Below are 17,130 nucleotides of genomic sequence, written 5' to 3' on the forward strand. Positions count from 1 at the left end.
GTCTGAATCCTGGCTTAGGAAGGCCACCAAAAATTCTGAGATTTCCATACCCAACTATAACACTTTCCTTCAAGATAGAACTGCCAAAGGGGGAGGAGTTGCAATCTACTGCAGAGATAGCCTGCAAAGTTCTGTCATACTTTCCAGGTCTATGCCCAAACAGTTCGAACTTCTAATTTTAAAAATTAATTTCTCCAGAAATAAGTCTCTCACTGTTGCCGCCTGCTACCGACCCCCCTCAGCTCCCAGCTGTGCCCTGGACACCATCTGTGAATTGATCGCCCCCCATCTAGCTTCAGAGTTTGTTCTGTTAGGTGACCTAATCTGGGATATGCTTAACACCCCGGCAGTCCTACAATCTAAGCTTGATGCCCTCAATCTCACACAAATCATCAAGGAACCCACCAGGTACAACCCTAAATCCGTAAACATGGGCACCCTAATAGACATTATCCTGACCAACTTGCCCTCCAAATACACCTCTGCTGTCTTCAATCAGGATCTCAGCGACCACTGCCTCATTGCCTGTATCCGCTACGTGTCCGCGGTCAAACGACCACCCCTCATCACTGTCAAACGCTCCCTGAAACACTTCTGCGAGCAGGCTTTTCTAATCGACCTGGCCCGGGTATCCTGGAAGGATATTGACCTCATCCCGTCAGTTGAGGATGCCTGGTCATACTTTAAAAGTAACTTTCTCACCATCTTAGACAAGCATGCTCCGTTCAAAAAATGCAGAACTAAGAACAGATATAGCCCTTGGTTCACTCCAGACCTGACTGCCCTCGACCAGCACAAAAACATCCTGTGGCGAACTGCAATAGCATCGAATAGTCCCCGCGATATGCAACTGTTCAGGGAAGTCAGGAACCAATACACGCAGTCAGTCAGGAAAGCAAAGGCCAGCTTTTTCAAGCAGAAATTTGCATCCTGTAGCTCTAACTCCAAAAAGTTCTGGGACACTGTAAAGTCCATGGAGAACAAGAGCACCTCCTCCCAGCTGCCCACTGCACTGAGGCTAGGTAACACGGTCACCACCGATAAATCCCTGATAATCGAAGACTTCAACAAGCATTTCTCAACGGCTGGCCATGCCTTCCTCCTGGCTACTCCAACCCTGGCCAACAGCTCCGCCACCCCCCCCCCCCCCCCCCCCCGCTGCTACTCGCCCAAGCCTCCCCAGCTTCTCCTTTACCCAAATCCAGATAGCAGATGTTCTGAAAGAGCTGCAAAACCTGGACCCATACAAATCAGCTGGGCTTGACAATCTGGACCCTCTATTTCTGAAACTGTCCGCCGCCATTGTCGCACCCCCTATTTCCAGCCTGTTCAACCTCTCCTTCGTATCATCTGAGATCCCCAAGGATTGGAAAGCTGCCAGGGTCATCCCCCTCTTCAAAGGGGGAGACACCCTGGACCCAAACTGTTACAGACCTATATCCATCCTGCCCTGCCTATCTAAGGTCTTCGAAAGCCAAGTCAACAAACAGATCACTGACCATCTCGAATCCCACCGTACCTTCTCCGCTGTGCAATCCGGTTTCCGAGCCGGTCACGGGTGCACCTCAGCCACGCTCAAGGTACTAAACGATATCATAACCGTCATCGATAAAAGACAGTATTGTGCAGCCGTCTTCATCGACCTGGCCAAGGCTTTCGACTCTGTCAATCACCATATTCTTATCGGCAGACTCAGTAGCCTCGGTTTTTCTAATGACTGCCTTGCCTGGTTCACCAACTACTTCGCAGACAGAGTTCAGTGTGTCAAATCGGAGGGCATGTTGTCCGGTCCTCTGGCAGTCTCTATGGGGGTACCACAGGGTTCAATTCTTGGGCCGACTCTTTTCTCTGTATATATCAATGATGTTGCTCTTGCTGCGGGCGATTCCCTGATCCACCTCTACGCAGACGACACCATTCTGTATACTTCTGGCCCTTCCTTGGACACTGTGCTATCTAACCTCCAAACGAGCTTCAATGCCATACATTACTCCTTCCGTGGCCTCCAACTGCTCTTAAACGCTAGTAAAACCAAATGCATGCTTTTCAACCGGTCGCTGCCTGCACTCGCACGCCCGACTAGCATCACCACCCTGGATGGTTCCGACCTAGAATATGTGGACATCTATAAGTACCTAGGTGTCTGGCTAGACTGCAAACTCTCCTTCCAGACTCATATCAAACATCTCCAATCCAAAATCAAATCGAGAGTCGGCTTTCTATTTCGCAACAAAGCATCCTTCACTCACGCCGCCAAACTTACCCTAGTAAAACTGACTATCCTACCGATCCTCGACTTCGGCGATGTCATCTACAAAATAGCTTCCAATACTCTACTCAGCAAACTGGATGCAGTTTATCACAGTGCCATCCGTTTTGTTACTAAAGCACCTTATACCACCCACCACTGCGACCTGTATGCTCTAGTTGGCTGGCCCTCGCTGCATGTTCGTCGTCAGACCCACTGGCTCCAGGTCATCTACAAGGCTATGCTAGGTAAAGCGCCGCCTTATCTCAGTTCACTGGTCACGATGGCAAAACCCACCCGTAGCACGCGCTCCAGCAGGTGTATCTCACTGATCATCCCTAAAGCCAAAACCTAATTTGGCCGCCTTTCCTTCCAGTTCTCTGCTGCGTGCGACTGGAACGAATTGCAAAAATCTCTGAAGTTGGAGACTTTTATCTCCTTCAACAACTTTAAACATCTGCTATTTGAGCAGCTAACTGATCTCTGCAGCTGTACATAGTCCCTCGGTATATAGCCCACCCAATTTACCTACCTCATCCCCATACTGTTTTCATTTATTTACTTTTCTGCTCTTTTGCACACCAGTATCTCTATTTGCACATGATCATCTGATGATTTATCACCCCAGTGTTAATCTGCTAAATTGTAATTATTCGCTCCTATGGCCTATTCATTGCCTACCTCCTCATGCCTTTTGCACACATTGTATATAGATTCTCTTTTTTTCCCCTACTATGTTATTGACTTGTTTATTGTTTACTCCATGTGTAACTCTGTGTTGTTCTCTGTTCACACTGCTATGCTTTATCTTGGCCAGGTCGCAGTTGCAAATGAGAAACTTGTTCTCAACTAGCCTACCTGGTTAAATAAAGGTGAAATAAAAAAAATAAAATAAACATGAATATAAAGAGACATGAGACAAAACAATCATAATGAATCAGATTACATGGCCCCCAGGCTAGATTAATATAAAGAGACATGAGACAAAACAAATGTAATGAATCAGATTACATGGCCCCCAGGCTACATTAATATAAAGAGACATGAGACAAAACAATCATAATGAATCAAATTACATGGACAGGGGGACCTGATCTCAAAAATCCCCCAAAGGATCTTTTAAAGAATATAACTTTTATAAATCATGAGCCTCATCTTGAGGAGTCACCTGTGACAGTATTCATAAAGAGTAGGAGAGCTGATCTAGGATCAGTTTAGCCTTTTAGATCATAATGAATCAGATTACATGGAGAGGAGGGACCTGATCCTAGATCATAATGAATCAGATAACATGGAGAGGAGGGACCAGATCCTAGATCATAATGAATCAGATTACATGGAGAGGGGGGGACCTGATCCTAGATCATAATGAATCAGATGACATGGAGAGGGGGGACCTGATCCTAGATCATAATGAATCAGACTACATGGAGAGGGGGGACCTGATCCTAGATCAGCACTCCAACTCTGGGCCACTGCCTGTATGAAACTGAACACATTGTTGTAAAGTCTAGTTACAGTAGGTGTTTACTGCCATCTAGTGGAAGATACCAATAAAACACTTTATTATCAGGGTGGGGAGATGGCTGAGTGAAACAGAAAGTAAAGTTCTTTTGTACAGGATCCATTTTGAGACGACAGAGCAGAAAACACTATATGGAGGGAACTAACAATAAAGTAAGTATTTCTGAACAATAATCTATTCTATAGGACAGAGTACGTGAATGAATACTTGTAATGAGATATTACTAGTTAGTAGAACTGCTACTTGAGCTGAGTTGCTGACAGACAGCAGTTTTCAAAGTGTAAACTAATCAGATTACATGGAGAGGGGGGGACCTGATCCTAGATCATAATGAATCAGATGACATGGAGAGGGGGGACCTGATCCTAGATCATAATGAATCAGACTACATGGAGAGGGGGGACCTGATCCTAGATCAGCACTCCAACTCTGGGCCACTGCCTGTATGAAACTGAACACATTGTTGTAAAGTCTAGTTACAGCAGGTGTTTACTGTCATCTAGTGGAAGATACCAATAAAACACTTTATAATCAGGGTGGGGAGATGGCTGAGTGAAACAGAAAGTAAAGTTATTTTGTACAGGATCCATTTTGAGACGACAGAGCAGAAAACACTATATGGAGGGAACTAACAATAAAGTAAGTATTTCTGAACAATAATCTATTCTAAAGGACAGAGTACGTGAATGAATACTTGTAATGAGATATTACTAGTTAGTAGAACTGCTACTTGAGCTGAGTTGCTGACAGACAGCAGTTTTCAAAGTGTAAACTAATCAGTAGACCTACATGTTATCAGTAAAACGTCTGGTAAAGATGGTGGAGGAGCTTTTCAATTATATGGTTTTGTGTTTATCTCAGGGTTCCTCAATCCTTTTGTTCTTACCAGCACTTACACACCTGATTCAACTAATCATCAAATATTTGAAGATAGATTTGAGGCATACAAATTAACATTCTCAAATTAAAATCTTTTGGGTTTGTAGGCCTGTTTACAATTATTAAAGGCCTACAGTAACTTACATTTTGGAGGAAAAAAACACAGCTAAACTTGGTTTCGAGTAAATTATATGTTTATCAAAAATAACGTAAGAGAGATGTCTTGAAGAAACGAGTCTGCGTTTAGAACTCTGTGTCTCAGTGCCCTGCGACAGTGGGAAGTTAGTTTTGCATGGCCCGGTGCTACGCGTGACTGGACATTTATTTTGAAGGACCAATTTAATGGTCTAAAATGTGCAAACTCTGCTCACCCGGGGAGCCAGGAAATGCACAACAAATTCACCCAGTGACCGTCTCTTTTTTTCCTTATATGAAATTGAAAGTAACTTTGTAGCCGACGCAGTTCCAGAATGTCTGTTGAAACTGTGTCTCATATGGAACGTTAGAACAGTGGTGGAAACAGAACTCAGTTCTCAAACTGGAGTAAAAGTAAAGATTCCGTCATAGAAAAAGACTCAAGTAAAAGTGAAAGTCACCTAGTAAAAGACTACTTCAGTAGATGTTATGCAGGTGAATGAGGACCCAAAAGCGACGTAATAGAAACAGAGTCTTTATTCCAGTATCAAACAAACAATGATTCTCCTGGATATATCAAAGGTAAATCCAAAACAGGAAACTGAAATCCTCTCGTCAGTAGAGAGGAACGACAGGAGACGCGACCACAGACTGCAGGTCGCTTCAGGAAGACACAGGCCGTAGCTGACATAGACACCTGCTCACACGCAGCATCTGAAGAAGGCAAAAACACGACAGGGCGGAACAAGGACACAGGAACAGCAAACATCAAACGAGAATCCGACAAGGACAGAAGCGGAAAACAGAGGGGGAAATAGGGACTCTAATCAGAGGGCAAAATAGGGGACAGGTGTGAAAGAGTAAATGAGGTCGTTAGGAGAATGAGAAACAGCTGGGAGCAGGAACGGAACGATAGAGAGAGAGAGCGGGAGAGGGAGAGAGGGAGGAGGAGAGAGAGAGAGAGAAAGAGGAAAAGAACCTAATAAGACCAGCAGAGGGAAGCACAGGGACAAGACATGATGATCAAAGACAAAACATGACAGTACCCCCCCACTCACCGAGCGCCTCCTGGCGCACTCGAGGAGGAACCCTGGCGGCAACGAAGGAAATCATCAATCAACGAACGGTCCAGCACGTCCCGAGATGGAACCCAAGAACGCATGTCCATGATCTTCCGTACCTTGTAAATAGGAGCGCCCTCGACAAGGACGGGGGGGGGGGAGGGAAGACGAACGGGGGCGCGAAGAAAAGGCTTGACACAAGAGACATGGAAGACAGGGTGGACGCGACGAAGATGTCGCGGAAGAAGCAGTCGCACAGCGACAGGATTGACGACCTGAGAGACACGGAACGGACCAATGAACCGCGGAGTCAACTTGCGAGAAGCTGTCGTAAGGGGAAGGTTACGAGTGGAAAGCCACACTCTCTGACCGCGACAATACCTAGGACTCTTAATCCTACGTTTATTGGCGGCTCTCACAGTCTGCGCCCTGTAACGGCAAAGTGCAGACCTGACCCTCCTCCAGGTGCGCTCACAACGTTGGACAAAAGCCTGAGCGGAGGGAACGCTGGACTCGGCGAGCTGGGACGAGAACAGAGGAGGCTGGTACCCAAGACTACTCTGAAACGGAGATAGCCCGGTAGCAGACGAAGGAAGCGAGTTGTGAGCGTACTCAGCCCAGGGGAGCTGTTCTGCCCAAGACGCAGGGTTTCGAAACGAAAGGCTGCGTAATATGCGACCAATCGACTGATTGGCCCTTTCTGCTTGACCGTTAGACTGGGGATGAAACCCGGAAGAGAGACTGACGGAAGCACCAATCAAACGACAGAACTCCCTCCAAAACTGTGACGTGAATTGCGGACCTCTGTCTGAAACGGCGTCTAACGGGAGGCCATGAATTCTGAACACATTCTCAATGATGATTTGTGCCGTCTCCTTAGCGGAAGGAAGCTTAGCGAGGGGAATGAAATGTGCCGCCTTAGAGAACCTATCGATAACCGTAAGAATCACAGTCTTCCCCGCAGACGAAGGCAGACCGGTAATAAAGTCTAAGGCGATGTGAGACCATGGTCGAGAAGGAATGGGAAGCGGTCTGAGACGACCGGCAGGAGGAGAGTTACCTGACTTAGTCTGCGCGCAGTCCGAACAAGCAGCCACGAAACGGCGCGTGTCCCGCTCCTGAGTAGGCCACCAAAACCGCTGGCGAATAGAAGCAAGCGTACCCCGAACGCCGGGGTGGCCAGCTAACTTGGCAGAGTGAGCCCACTGAAGAACAGCCAGACGAGTAGAGACAGGAACGAACAGAAGGTTACTAGGACAAGCGCGCGGCGACGCAGTGTGAGTGAGTGCTTGCTTTACCTGTCTCTCAATTCCCCAGACAGTCAACCCGACAACACGCCCTTCAGGGAGAATCCCCTCGGGGTCGGTAGAAGCCACAGAAGAACTAAAGAGACGGGATAAGGCATCAGGCTTGGTGTTCTTATTTCCCGGACGATAGGAAATCACGAACTCGAAACGAGCGAAAAACAACGCCCAACGAGCTTGACGTGCATTAAGTCGTTTGGCAGAACGGATGTACTCAAGGTTCTTATGGTCAGTCCAAACGACAAAAGGGACGGTCGCCCCCTCCAACCACTGTCGCCATTCGCCTATGGCTAAGCGGATGGCGAGCAGTTCGCGGTTACCCACATCATAGTTGCGTTCCGATGGCGACAGGCGATGAGAAAAGTAAGCGCAAGGATGGACCTTATCGTCAGACTGGAAGCGCTGAGACAGAATGGCTCCCACGCCCACCTCTGAAGCGTCAACCTCGACAATGAATTGTCTAGTGACGTCAGGAGTAACAAGGATAGGGGCGGATGTAAAACGCTTCTTGAGGAGATCAAAAGCTCCCTGGGCGGAACCGGACCACTTAAAGCAAGTCTTGACAGAAGTCAGAGCTGTGAGAGGGGCAGCCACTTGACCGAAATTACGAATGAAACGCCGATAGAAATTAGCGAAACCGAGAAAGCGCTGCAACTCGACACGTGACTTAGGAACGGGCCAATCGCTGACAGCCTGGACCTTAGCGGGATCCATCTGAATGCCTTCAGCGGAAATAACAGAACCGAGAAATGTGACAGAGGAGACATGAAAGGCGCACTTCTCAGCCTTCACGTAGAGACAATTCTCTAAAAGGCGCTGGAGTACACGTCGAACGTGCTGAACATGAATCTCGAGTGACGGTGAAAAAATCAGGATATCGTCAAGGTAAACGAAAACAAAAATGTTCAGCATGTCTCTCAGTACATCATTAACTAATGCCTGAAAGACAGCTGGAGCATTAGCGAGACCGAACGGCAGAACCCGGTATTCAAAATGCCCTAACGGAGTGTTAAACGCCGTTTTCCACTCGTCCCCCTCTCTGATGCGTACGAGATGGTAAGCGTTACGAAGGTCCAACTTAGTAAAGAACCTGGCTCCCTGCAAAATCTCGAAGGCTGACGACATAAGGGGAAGCGGATAACGATTCTTAACCGTTATGTCATTCAGCCCTCGATAATCCACGCAGGGGCGCAGAGTACCGTCCTTCTTCTTAACAAAGAAAAACCCCGCTCCGGCGGGAGAGGAAGAAGGCACCACGGTACCGGCGTCGAGAGAAACAGACAGATAATCCTCGAGAGCCTTACGTTCGGGAGCCGACAGAGAGTATAGTCTACCCCGAGGGGGAGTGGTCCCCGGAAGGAGATCAATACAACAATCATACGACCGGTGAGGAGGAAGGGAGCTGGCTCTGGACCGACTGAAGACCGTGCGCAGATCATGATATTCCTCCGGCACTCCTGTCAAATCACCAGGTTCCTCCTGAGTAGAGGGGACAGAAGACACAGGAGGGATAGCAGACATTAAACACTTCACATGACAAGAAACGTTCCAGGATAGGATAGAATTACTAGCCCAATTAATAGAAGGATTATGACATACTAGCCAGGGATGACCCAAAACAACAGGTGTAAAAGGTGAACGAAAAATCAAAAAGGAAATGGTCTCACTGTGGTTACCAGATACTGTGAGGGTTAAAGGTAGTGTCTCACATCTGATACTGGGGAGAAGACTACCATCTAAGGCGAACATGGGCGTGGGCTTCCCTAACTGTCTGAGAGGAATGTCATGTTTCCGAGCCCATGCTTCGTCCATAAAACAACCCTCAGCCCCAGAGTCTATCAAAGCACTGCAGGAAGCAGCCGAACCGGTCCAGCGTAGATGGACCGACAAGGTAGTACAGGATCTTGATGGAGAGACCTGAGTAGTAGCGCTCACCAGTAGCCCTCCGCTTACTGATGAGCTCTGGCTTTTACTGGACATGACATGACAAAATGTCCAGCAGAACCGCAATAGAGGCAAAGGCGGTTGGTGATTCTCCGTTCCCTCTCCTTAGTCGAGATGCGAATACCTCCCAGCTGCATGGGCTCAGTCTCTGAGCCGGTGGGAGGAGATGGTTGAGATGCGGAGAGGGGAAACACCGTTAACGCGAGCTCTCTTCCACGAGCTCGGTGACGAAGATCTACCCGTCGTTCTATGCGGATGGCGAGTGCAATCAAAGAGTCCACGCTGGAAGGAGCCTCCCGGGAGAGAATCTCATCCTTAACCTCAGCGTGGAGTCCCTCCAGAAAACGAGCGAGCAACGCCGGCTCGTTCCAGTCACTGGATGCAGCAAGAGTGCGAAACTCTATAGAGTAATCCGTTATGGATCGATCACCTTGACATAGGGAAGCCAGGGCCCTGGAAGCCTCCTTCCCAAAAACTGAACGATCAAAAACCCGTATCATCTCCTCTTTAAAGTTCTGATAAACGTTAGAACACTCAGCCCTTGCCTCCCAGATAGCTGTGCCCCACTCCCGAGCCCGACCAGTAAGGAGTGATATGACGTAAGCGATCCGAGCTCTCTCTCTTGAGTATGTGTTGGGCTGGAGAGAGAACACAATATCACACTGGGTGAGAAAGGAGCGACACTCAGTGGGCTGCCCAGAGTAACATGGTGGGTTATTAACCCTAGGTTCCGGAGACTCGGAAGACCAGGAAGTAGCTGGTGGCACGAGACGAAGACTCTGAAACTGTCCTGAGAGATCGGAGACCTGAGCGGACAGGGTCTCAACGGCATGACGAGCAGCAGACAATTCCTGCTCGTGTCTGCCGAGCATTGCTCCCTGGATCTCGACGGCAGTGTTGCGAGAATCCGTAGTCGCTGGGTCCATTCTTGGTCGGATTCTTCTGTTATGCAGGTGAATGAGGACCCAAAAGCGACGTAATAGAAACAGAGTCTTTATTCCAGTATCAAACAAACAATGATTCTCCTGGATATATCAAAGGTAAATCCAAAACAGGAAACTGAAATCCTCTCGTCAGTAGAGAGGAACGACAGGAGACGCGACCACAGACTGCAGGTCGCTTCAGGAAGACACAGGCCGTAGCTGACATAGACACCTGCTCACACGCAGCATCTGAAGAAGGCAAAAACACGACAGGGCGGAACAAGGACACAGGAACAGCAAACATCAAACGAGAATCCGACAAGGACAGAAGCGGAAAACAGAGGGAGAAATAGGGACTCTAATCAGAGGGCAAAATAGGGGACAGGTGTGAAAGAGTAAATGAGGTCGTTAGGAGAATGAGAAACAGCTGGGAGCAGGAACGGAACGATAGAGAGAGAGAGCGGGAGAGGGAGAGAGGGAGGAGGAGAGAGAGAGAGAGAAAGAGGAAAAGAACCTAATAAGACCAGCAGAGGGAAGCACAGGGACAAGACATGATGATCAAAGACAAAACATGACAGTAGAAGTCTAAAAGTATTTGGTTTTAAATATATAATAAAAAATTCCTTATATTAAGCAAACCAGACGGCACAATTGTCTTGTTATTTTAATTTACATATAGCCAGGGTCACACTCCAACACTCAGACATCATTTAAAAACAAAGCATTTGTGTTTAGTGAGTCTGCCAGATCAGAGGCAGTAGGGATGACCAGGGATGTTCTCTTGATAAGTGTGTGAATTGGACCATTTTCTGTCCTGCTAAGCATTACTTTTGGGTGTCAGGGAAAATGTATGGAGTAAAAAGTACATCATTTTATTTATGAATGTAGTAAAAGTAAAAGTTGTTAAAATATAAATAGTAAAGTAAAGGACAGATACCCCAAAAAACTACTGAAGTAGCACTTTAAAGTATTTTACTGAAGTACTTTACACAACTGCATTAGAAGACAGATACATGTGTTGATTTGAAAGAAAGACAGGTAGATTCTAGTAGGTTCGCTACAAACTATTATAAAGTTAGGTTGTCGTCAGACATTCAACAGTCACAGTAGGTTTGAGCTACAGTATGATCACTAATCATGCCGACCAACCTGAAGGTCTCTGTTGGAAATGTTGTGAAAAGTATCTGGCCTCGGCTATAAATATCTGGCATTACTCATCTCTTATGTATATACTGTATTCTATACTATTCTACTGTATCTTTGTCTATGCATTAGTCATCTCATATGTATATACTGTATTCTATACTATTCTACTGTATTTTATTCTATGCATTACTCATCTCATATATATATACTGTATTCTATACTATTCTACTGTATCTTAGTCTATGTATTACTCATCTCATATGTATATACTGTATTCTATACTATTCTACTGTATCTCAGTCTATGTATTACTCATCTCATATGTATATACTGTATTCTATACTATTCTACTGTATCTCTGTCTATGCATTACTCATCTCATATGTATATGCTGTATTCTATACTATTCTACTGTATTTTAGTCTATGCATTACTCATCTCATATGTATATACTGTATTCTATACTATTCTACTGTATCTTAGTCTATGTATTACTCATCTCATATGTATATACTGTATTCTATACTATTCTACTGTATCTCAGTCTATGCCGCTCAGACATTGTGACCAATAACATTTGATTTGATTTTGATTAGGCTATATACACTACATGACCAAAAGAAAGTGAACACCTGCTAGTCGAACATCTCATTCCAAAATCATAGGCATTCATATGGAGTTGGTCCCCCCCTTTGCTGCTATAACAGCCTGCACTCTTCTGGGAAGGCTTTCCACTAGAAGTTGGAACATTGCTGCGTGGACTTGCTTCCATTCAGCCACAAGAGTATTAGGGAGGTCGGGCACTGATGTTGGGTGATTAGGTCTGGCTCGCAGTCGGCGTTTCAATTGATCCCAAAGGTGTTCGATGTCGTTGAGGTCAGGGCTCTGTGCAGGCCAGTCAAGTTCTTCCACACCGATCTCGACAAGCCATTTCTGTATGGACCTCTCTTTGTGCATGGAGACATTGTCATGTTAAAACAGGAAAGGGCCTTCCCCAAACTGTTGCCACAAAGTTGGACGCACAGAATTGTCTATAATGTCATTATATGCTGTAGAGTTAATATTTCTCTTCAGTAGAACTAGGGGGCCTAGCCCGAACCATGAAAAACAGCCCCAGACCATTATTCCTCCTCCACCAAACTTTAAAGTTGGCACTATGCATTCGGGCAGGTAACGTTTTCCTGGCATCCGTCAAACCCAGATTCATCCATCGGACTGCCAGATGGTGAAGCGTGATTCATAACTCCAAAGAACACGTTTTCACTTCTCCAGAGTCCAATGGCGGCGAGCTTTACACCACTCATGCCGATGCTTAGCATTGCGCATGGTGAACTTGTGTGTGGCTGCTCGGTCTTAGAAACTCATTTCATGAAGCTCCCGACTAACAGATATTTTGCTGACGTTGCAGTTTGGAACTTGGTAGTGAGTGTTGCAACCGAGGACAGACCATTTTTATGTTCTTCCGCACTCGGCATGCCCATTCTGTGAGCTTGTGTGGCCTACAACGTCACGGTTGAACCGTTGTAGCTCCTAGACGTTTCCACTTCACAATAACAGCACTTACAGTTGACCGGGGAAGCTCTAGCAGGGCAAGAATTTAACAAACTAACTTGTTGGAAAGGTGGCAACCTATGATGGTGCCACGTTGAAAGTCACTGAGCTCTTCAGTACAGGTCATTCTACTGCCAATGTTTGGCTATGGAGATTGCATGGCTGTCTGCTCGATTTCATACACCTGTCAGCAACGAGTGTGGCTGAAACAGCCAAATCCACTAATTTGAAGGGGTGTCCACATACTTTTGTAAAATTTAGTGTACATGCTCTGTCCTGCTACTGGTAGGCCTATAACATTATGTGAACTGACCTGAACAGGTTTAGACTGGTCATCTATGATATGTAGGCTATATACAGTACATTCTCTGTCCTGCTATTGGTAGGCCTATAACGTTATGTGAACTGATCTGAACAGGTTTAGGCTGGTTATCTATGATATGTAGGCTATATACAGTACATTCTCTGTCCTGCTACTGGTAGGCCTATAACATTATGTGAACTGATCTGAACAGGTTTAGGCTGGTCATCTATGATATGTAGGCTATAGCCGAGGTATAGACCTCGATCTGCAAATCACTAACAAACTGCTATTATACATTATAACCTAGCCAACTTTACATAATATAACATCTCTTACTTGTTGCAAAAAACCTTTCTGAATGGATCAATGATTTCCCCCTCAGATCAATCATGCCCGTTTTAGACCTTCTGGCTACATTCTCAGATACCTTAAGAAAACAACAGATTGAAAGACAATAAATAGCCTACTGTTAGTGAATACAAATAAGTGTGAGACATGGCCTTGTGTTGCTGCACTGTCTAGAAATACCTTATCAAACAGTGACTTATTATTATTATTATTATTGTTGCTGTACTGTCTATAACTACCTTAACAAACAGTGACGTATTATCATTATTGACAGTTACCATGGAGATGAAATGTCACAACTACATATTCATGTGATTGCATGAAATCACCTGACTGTTTCGATATGTCTGTTAGTAAATGTTTTATTTCTCAAAGATAAATGAGAACAATTGACATTCAAGAATGACTTGTCACTGTGTTAACCACAACCAACATGCTGGATTTCTGTTTAGGGGCCAATGCTCTAAAATGAGTCTCTCTGGGGAGAGAGAGGAGGGGGGCCCTGCCTCTAAAATGAGTCTCTCTGTAGAGAGAGAGGAGGGGGGCCCTGCCTCTAAAATGCATCTCTCTGGGGGACATGACACCAAAGCTAAGAGGTAAGATGACACTTTTATGAAGAATTTATTAAGTTAATTTCCAAAATAAATAGCTATCTTTAAGATGAACGCACTTACTGTAAATCACTCTGGATAAGAGCATCTACTAAATCAGGAGTTCTCAATCCGGGGTCTGTGGAGGTACTGCAGGGGTTCCGCGGCACCCTGACTGTACTCGATGCAATGTTAGACATTTGATAGAATTTTCACATGACACGACCACTTTGCCTAGTCTTAATTATTGACTAATATAATGGAATGCATATTGTTTTAACCAATTCTGATCGTTGTTACAATAAGAATTTTGACAATATTACCATTCTATCAACACACTCTTCACACCCTTTTAACAACTCTAAATTGCTTTGGCATAGTAGGCATCAAGTCCCTTGCCAATAATGTTGCCTACAACGTTGCATACAATGTTCATTTTCATCCAACACATATTACGGCCTAGATGATTTCAATTGCCCAATTTATAGCCATGCCTAATTTAGGATAATTTTTTAACAATGTAATGTTGCCCTCCAAAGGGAAAACTTGAAATAACATGATGCAGATAATTAAATAATCAAAAGAAAAACGTGTTTATTTTACACTCTTAGAAAAGAAGGTTCCTTATTGAACCAAAAAGGCTTCTATCACTTCCTTAATATATGGAACCATTAAAAGTTATATATATTTTTGGGTTCAGTGAAGGAGAACCTCTAGAGTTCTGATGAACAAAAGATGAATGTTTTGAGGATGTGAACCCAGCAGCCCTCCAACGTTTCCAAAGTGAAAACAGCGCCCCCCTATTGACAAGAAGTTAAGTGTTCTTCATTAAAAAATAGAAGAATGTATTCAAACCACGCTGCGCTTTGGTCCGCTTCTTACGACGATCGTGACAGTATGTAATATCCCTGTAAAAGATGTGATCACGTATCTTGGTATTACAGTTAGCAGAGATCAGAAAGAAAGGGCCAACTAAAATTTCTCTCCTATTGTAGAGAAAATTGGAAAGAGACTTAACTCCTGGTTATTAAGATATCTTTCTTTATCCGGACGTGTACTTTTATCAAAATCTGAATGTCTGTCCAGATTAGTTTATACCTCCTTGCCTTGGATGTTCCTCTGTCAGTAACTAAAATCGTTGATACTAAATGATTTAACTTCATATGGAGGAATAAACCTCATTATTTAAGAAAATAAGTAATATGTAGCACCCAAGGTGAGGGAGGGTTGAATGCTCTCGATTTTAAAACCTCTAATATAATATTTAAGATTAAATGAATGCAAAACTATTTAGGAAATAGGGCTTGCATTTGGAATATCATCCCTAATTTAATATTCCAACAGATTGGTGGTCTAGAATTATTACTCAAATGCAATTTTGATATGGGTAAAATCCCTATTAAGCTTGCAAACTTTCATAAACAAGTACTTCTAACTTGGAACCTCATGTACAAACACAATTTTTCCCCACATAGGTATACAATTTGGAAAAATAAAGACGTAAAATACAAAAACAAGTCTTTGTTTTTCCAGAACTGGTTTGACAACAACATTATTTGGGTTCAACAATTATTGAATAACGATGGACAACTATATGATTATCCAGAATTTATTAGAACACACAATGTTACATTCACTCCTGAGGAGTAAATAGTTGTTAGAGCTGTCCCTAAAGGTGCTATTCTTCTTTTAGGAGAATATAACAATACTCCAAGTGCAACTGTTGAGGATTTTGTAGCCTCAATACAATTAGAAGGAATTGACATTTTAAACTATACATGTAATAACATGTATATAAGGAAACTATGTCAATATGTTACTATTCCCTCTGCTAAAATGTACTGGAATGCAGCCCTAGGACAAGTGAATTGGAACAAAGTTTCGTTGTTATCTGGTAAATATTGTATATCTAATAAGGTGAAAGAAGTATCATACAAATTAATTTATAGAATCTACCCTGTAAGGACCTTTATTATACACAGATGTAACATAGCTATTGACAACAAATGTGTATTTTGTGGTTGTGACCCAGAGACTCTTGACCATTTATTTTTGGACTGTTCTTATGTCAGAAGATTTTATTTTAAAATAAACAACTATTCATGTTAATCTGATATTATGTTTAATTTTGATCCAAATGATATGGACCCTGATTTAATTTTCATTGTTCATTTTTTATTTTTCATGGAAGATTCTTTGTCTATAAAATGAAGTAGACGGAGAACAAACCCCTTACATTATTTAAGATAGAATTTAAATAGTATTTTGAAATGATCAGTAAATGTAAAAACAAAAAAGCAATTATGCACCATAAAAGTATTTAACAAATTGAAAATGAATCTTGATATGTAATACCTGTCTGTTAGGTTTATGTACTCTTGTTTGTATATTTCTGTTTTTTTTTGTATTTGTGTTCATAATAAAATAATAAAAAATAAAAATATATAAAAAAAACTGTTGCACCAACCAAAAATAAAACTAGTCGTAGCTAAATCCGGTGTAAGCAAGGCGCGTTCATGATAATTTATGTTTTACAGTGACGGTTACTAGGCAACGCCCCTATATGTACACGTTTTCTTAACCACAACTGGATGGCTCAATCAATTATTACTGTTGAAATGAATATCACTCAATGATGAAAATATTGGAAGAAAGTAGGCTAATGACATTGAAAAAAAGAAAAAAAAGCTAGTTAAGCTAGCTAGCTACTATACCAGCAGCATCCTAGTTATCCTATCTAGTTGGTACAGCTAGGTAAGCTAGCTAGCTACTCTACCAGCAGCATCCTAGTTATCCTAGCTAGTCGGTACATCTAGGTAAGCTAGCTAGCTACTATACCAGCAGCATCCTAGTTATCCTAGCTAGTCGATACAGCTAGGTAAGTTAGCTAGCTACTCTACAAGCAGCATCCTAGTTATCCTAGTTTGTCGGTACAGCTAGGTAAGCTAGCTAGCTACTATACCAGCAGCATCCTAGTTATCCAAGCTAGTCGGTACAGCTAGGTAAGTTAGCTAGCTACTCTACCAGCAGCATCCTAGTTATCGTAGTTTGTCGGTACAGCTAGGTAAGCTAGCTAGCTACTATACCAGCAGCATCCTAGTTATCCAAGCTAGTCGGTACAGCTAGGTAAGCTAGCTAGCTACTATACCATCAGCATCCTAGTTATCCTAGC

The 17,130-nt window shown here is 43.8% G+C and overlaps 2 protein-coding genes across 16 annotated transcripts in view; one reads left to right on the top strand and one right to left on the bottom strand.

The window, feature by feature from the left end:
- LOC139562713 (NLR family CARD domain-containing protein 3-like) overlaps window positions 1–17,130 on the bottom strand; it is a 287,993-nt gene that overhangs the window by 64,313 nt on the left and 206,550 nt on the right. The window lies entirely within an intron of this gene.
- Window positions 4,163–17,130, top strand: part of LOC139562714 (NLR family CARD domain-containing protein 3-like) — a 473,339-nt gene continuing 460,371 nt past the window's right edge. For 5 of the 8 annotated variants that reach the window (XM_071380671.1, XM_071380672.1, XM_071380670.1 and 2 more), the window contains exons 1-2: window positions 4,272–4,412; window positions 13,821–13,964. In XM_071380671.1, coding sequence (XP_071236772.1) covers window positions 13,837–13,964 — 128 coding nt within the window. In that variant the 5' untranslated portion in view covers window positions 4,272–4,412; window positions 13,821–13,836. Of the gene's footprint in view, window positions 4,413–13,820; window positions 13,965–17,130 lie in introns of all 8 variants that reach the window. The other 3 variants (XM_071380678.1, XM_071380675.1, XM_071380677.1) reach the window with 3 other exon arrangements.

This window comes from Salvelinus alpinus, chromosome 32 (genome assembly GCF_045679555.1).
Source record: "Salvelinus alpinus chromosome 32, SLU_Salpinus.1, whole genome shotgun sequence".
In the NCBI taxonomy this organism is placed as follows: Eukaryota; Metazoa; Chordata; class Actinopteri; order Salmoniformes; family Salmonidae; genus Salvelinus; species Salvelinus alpinus.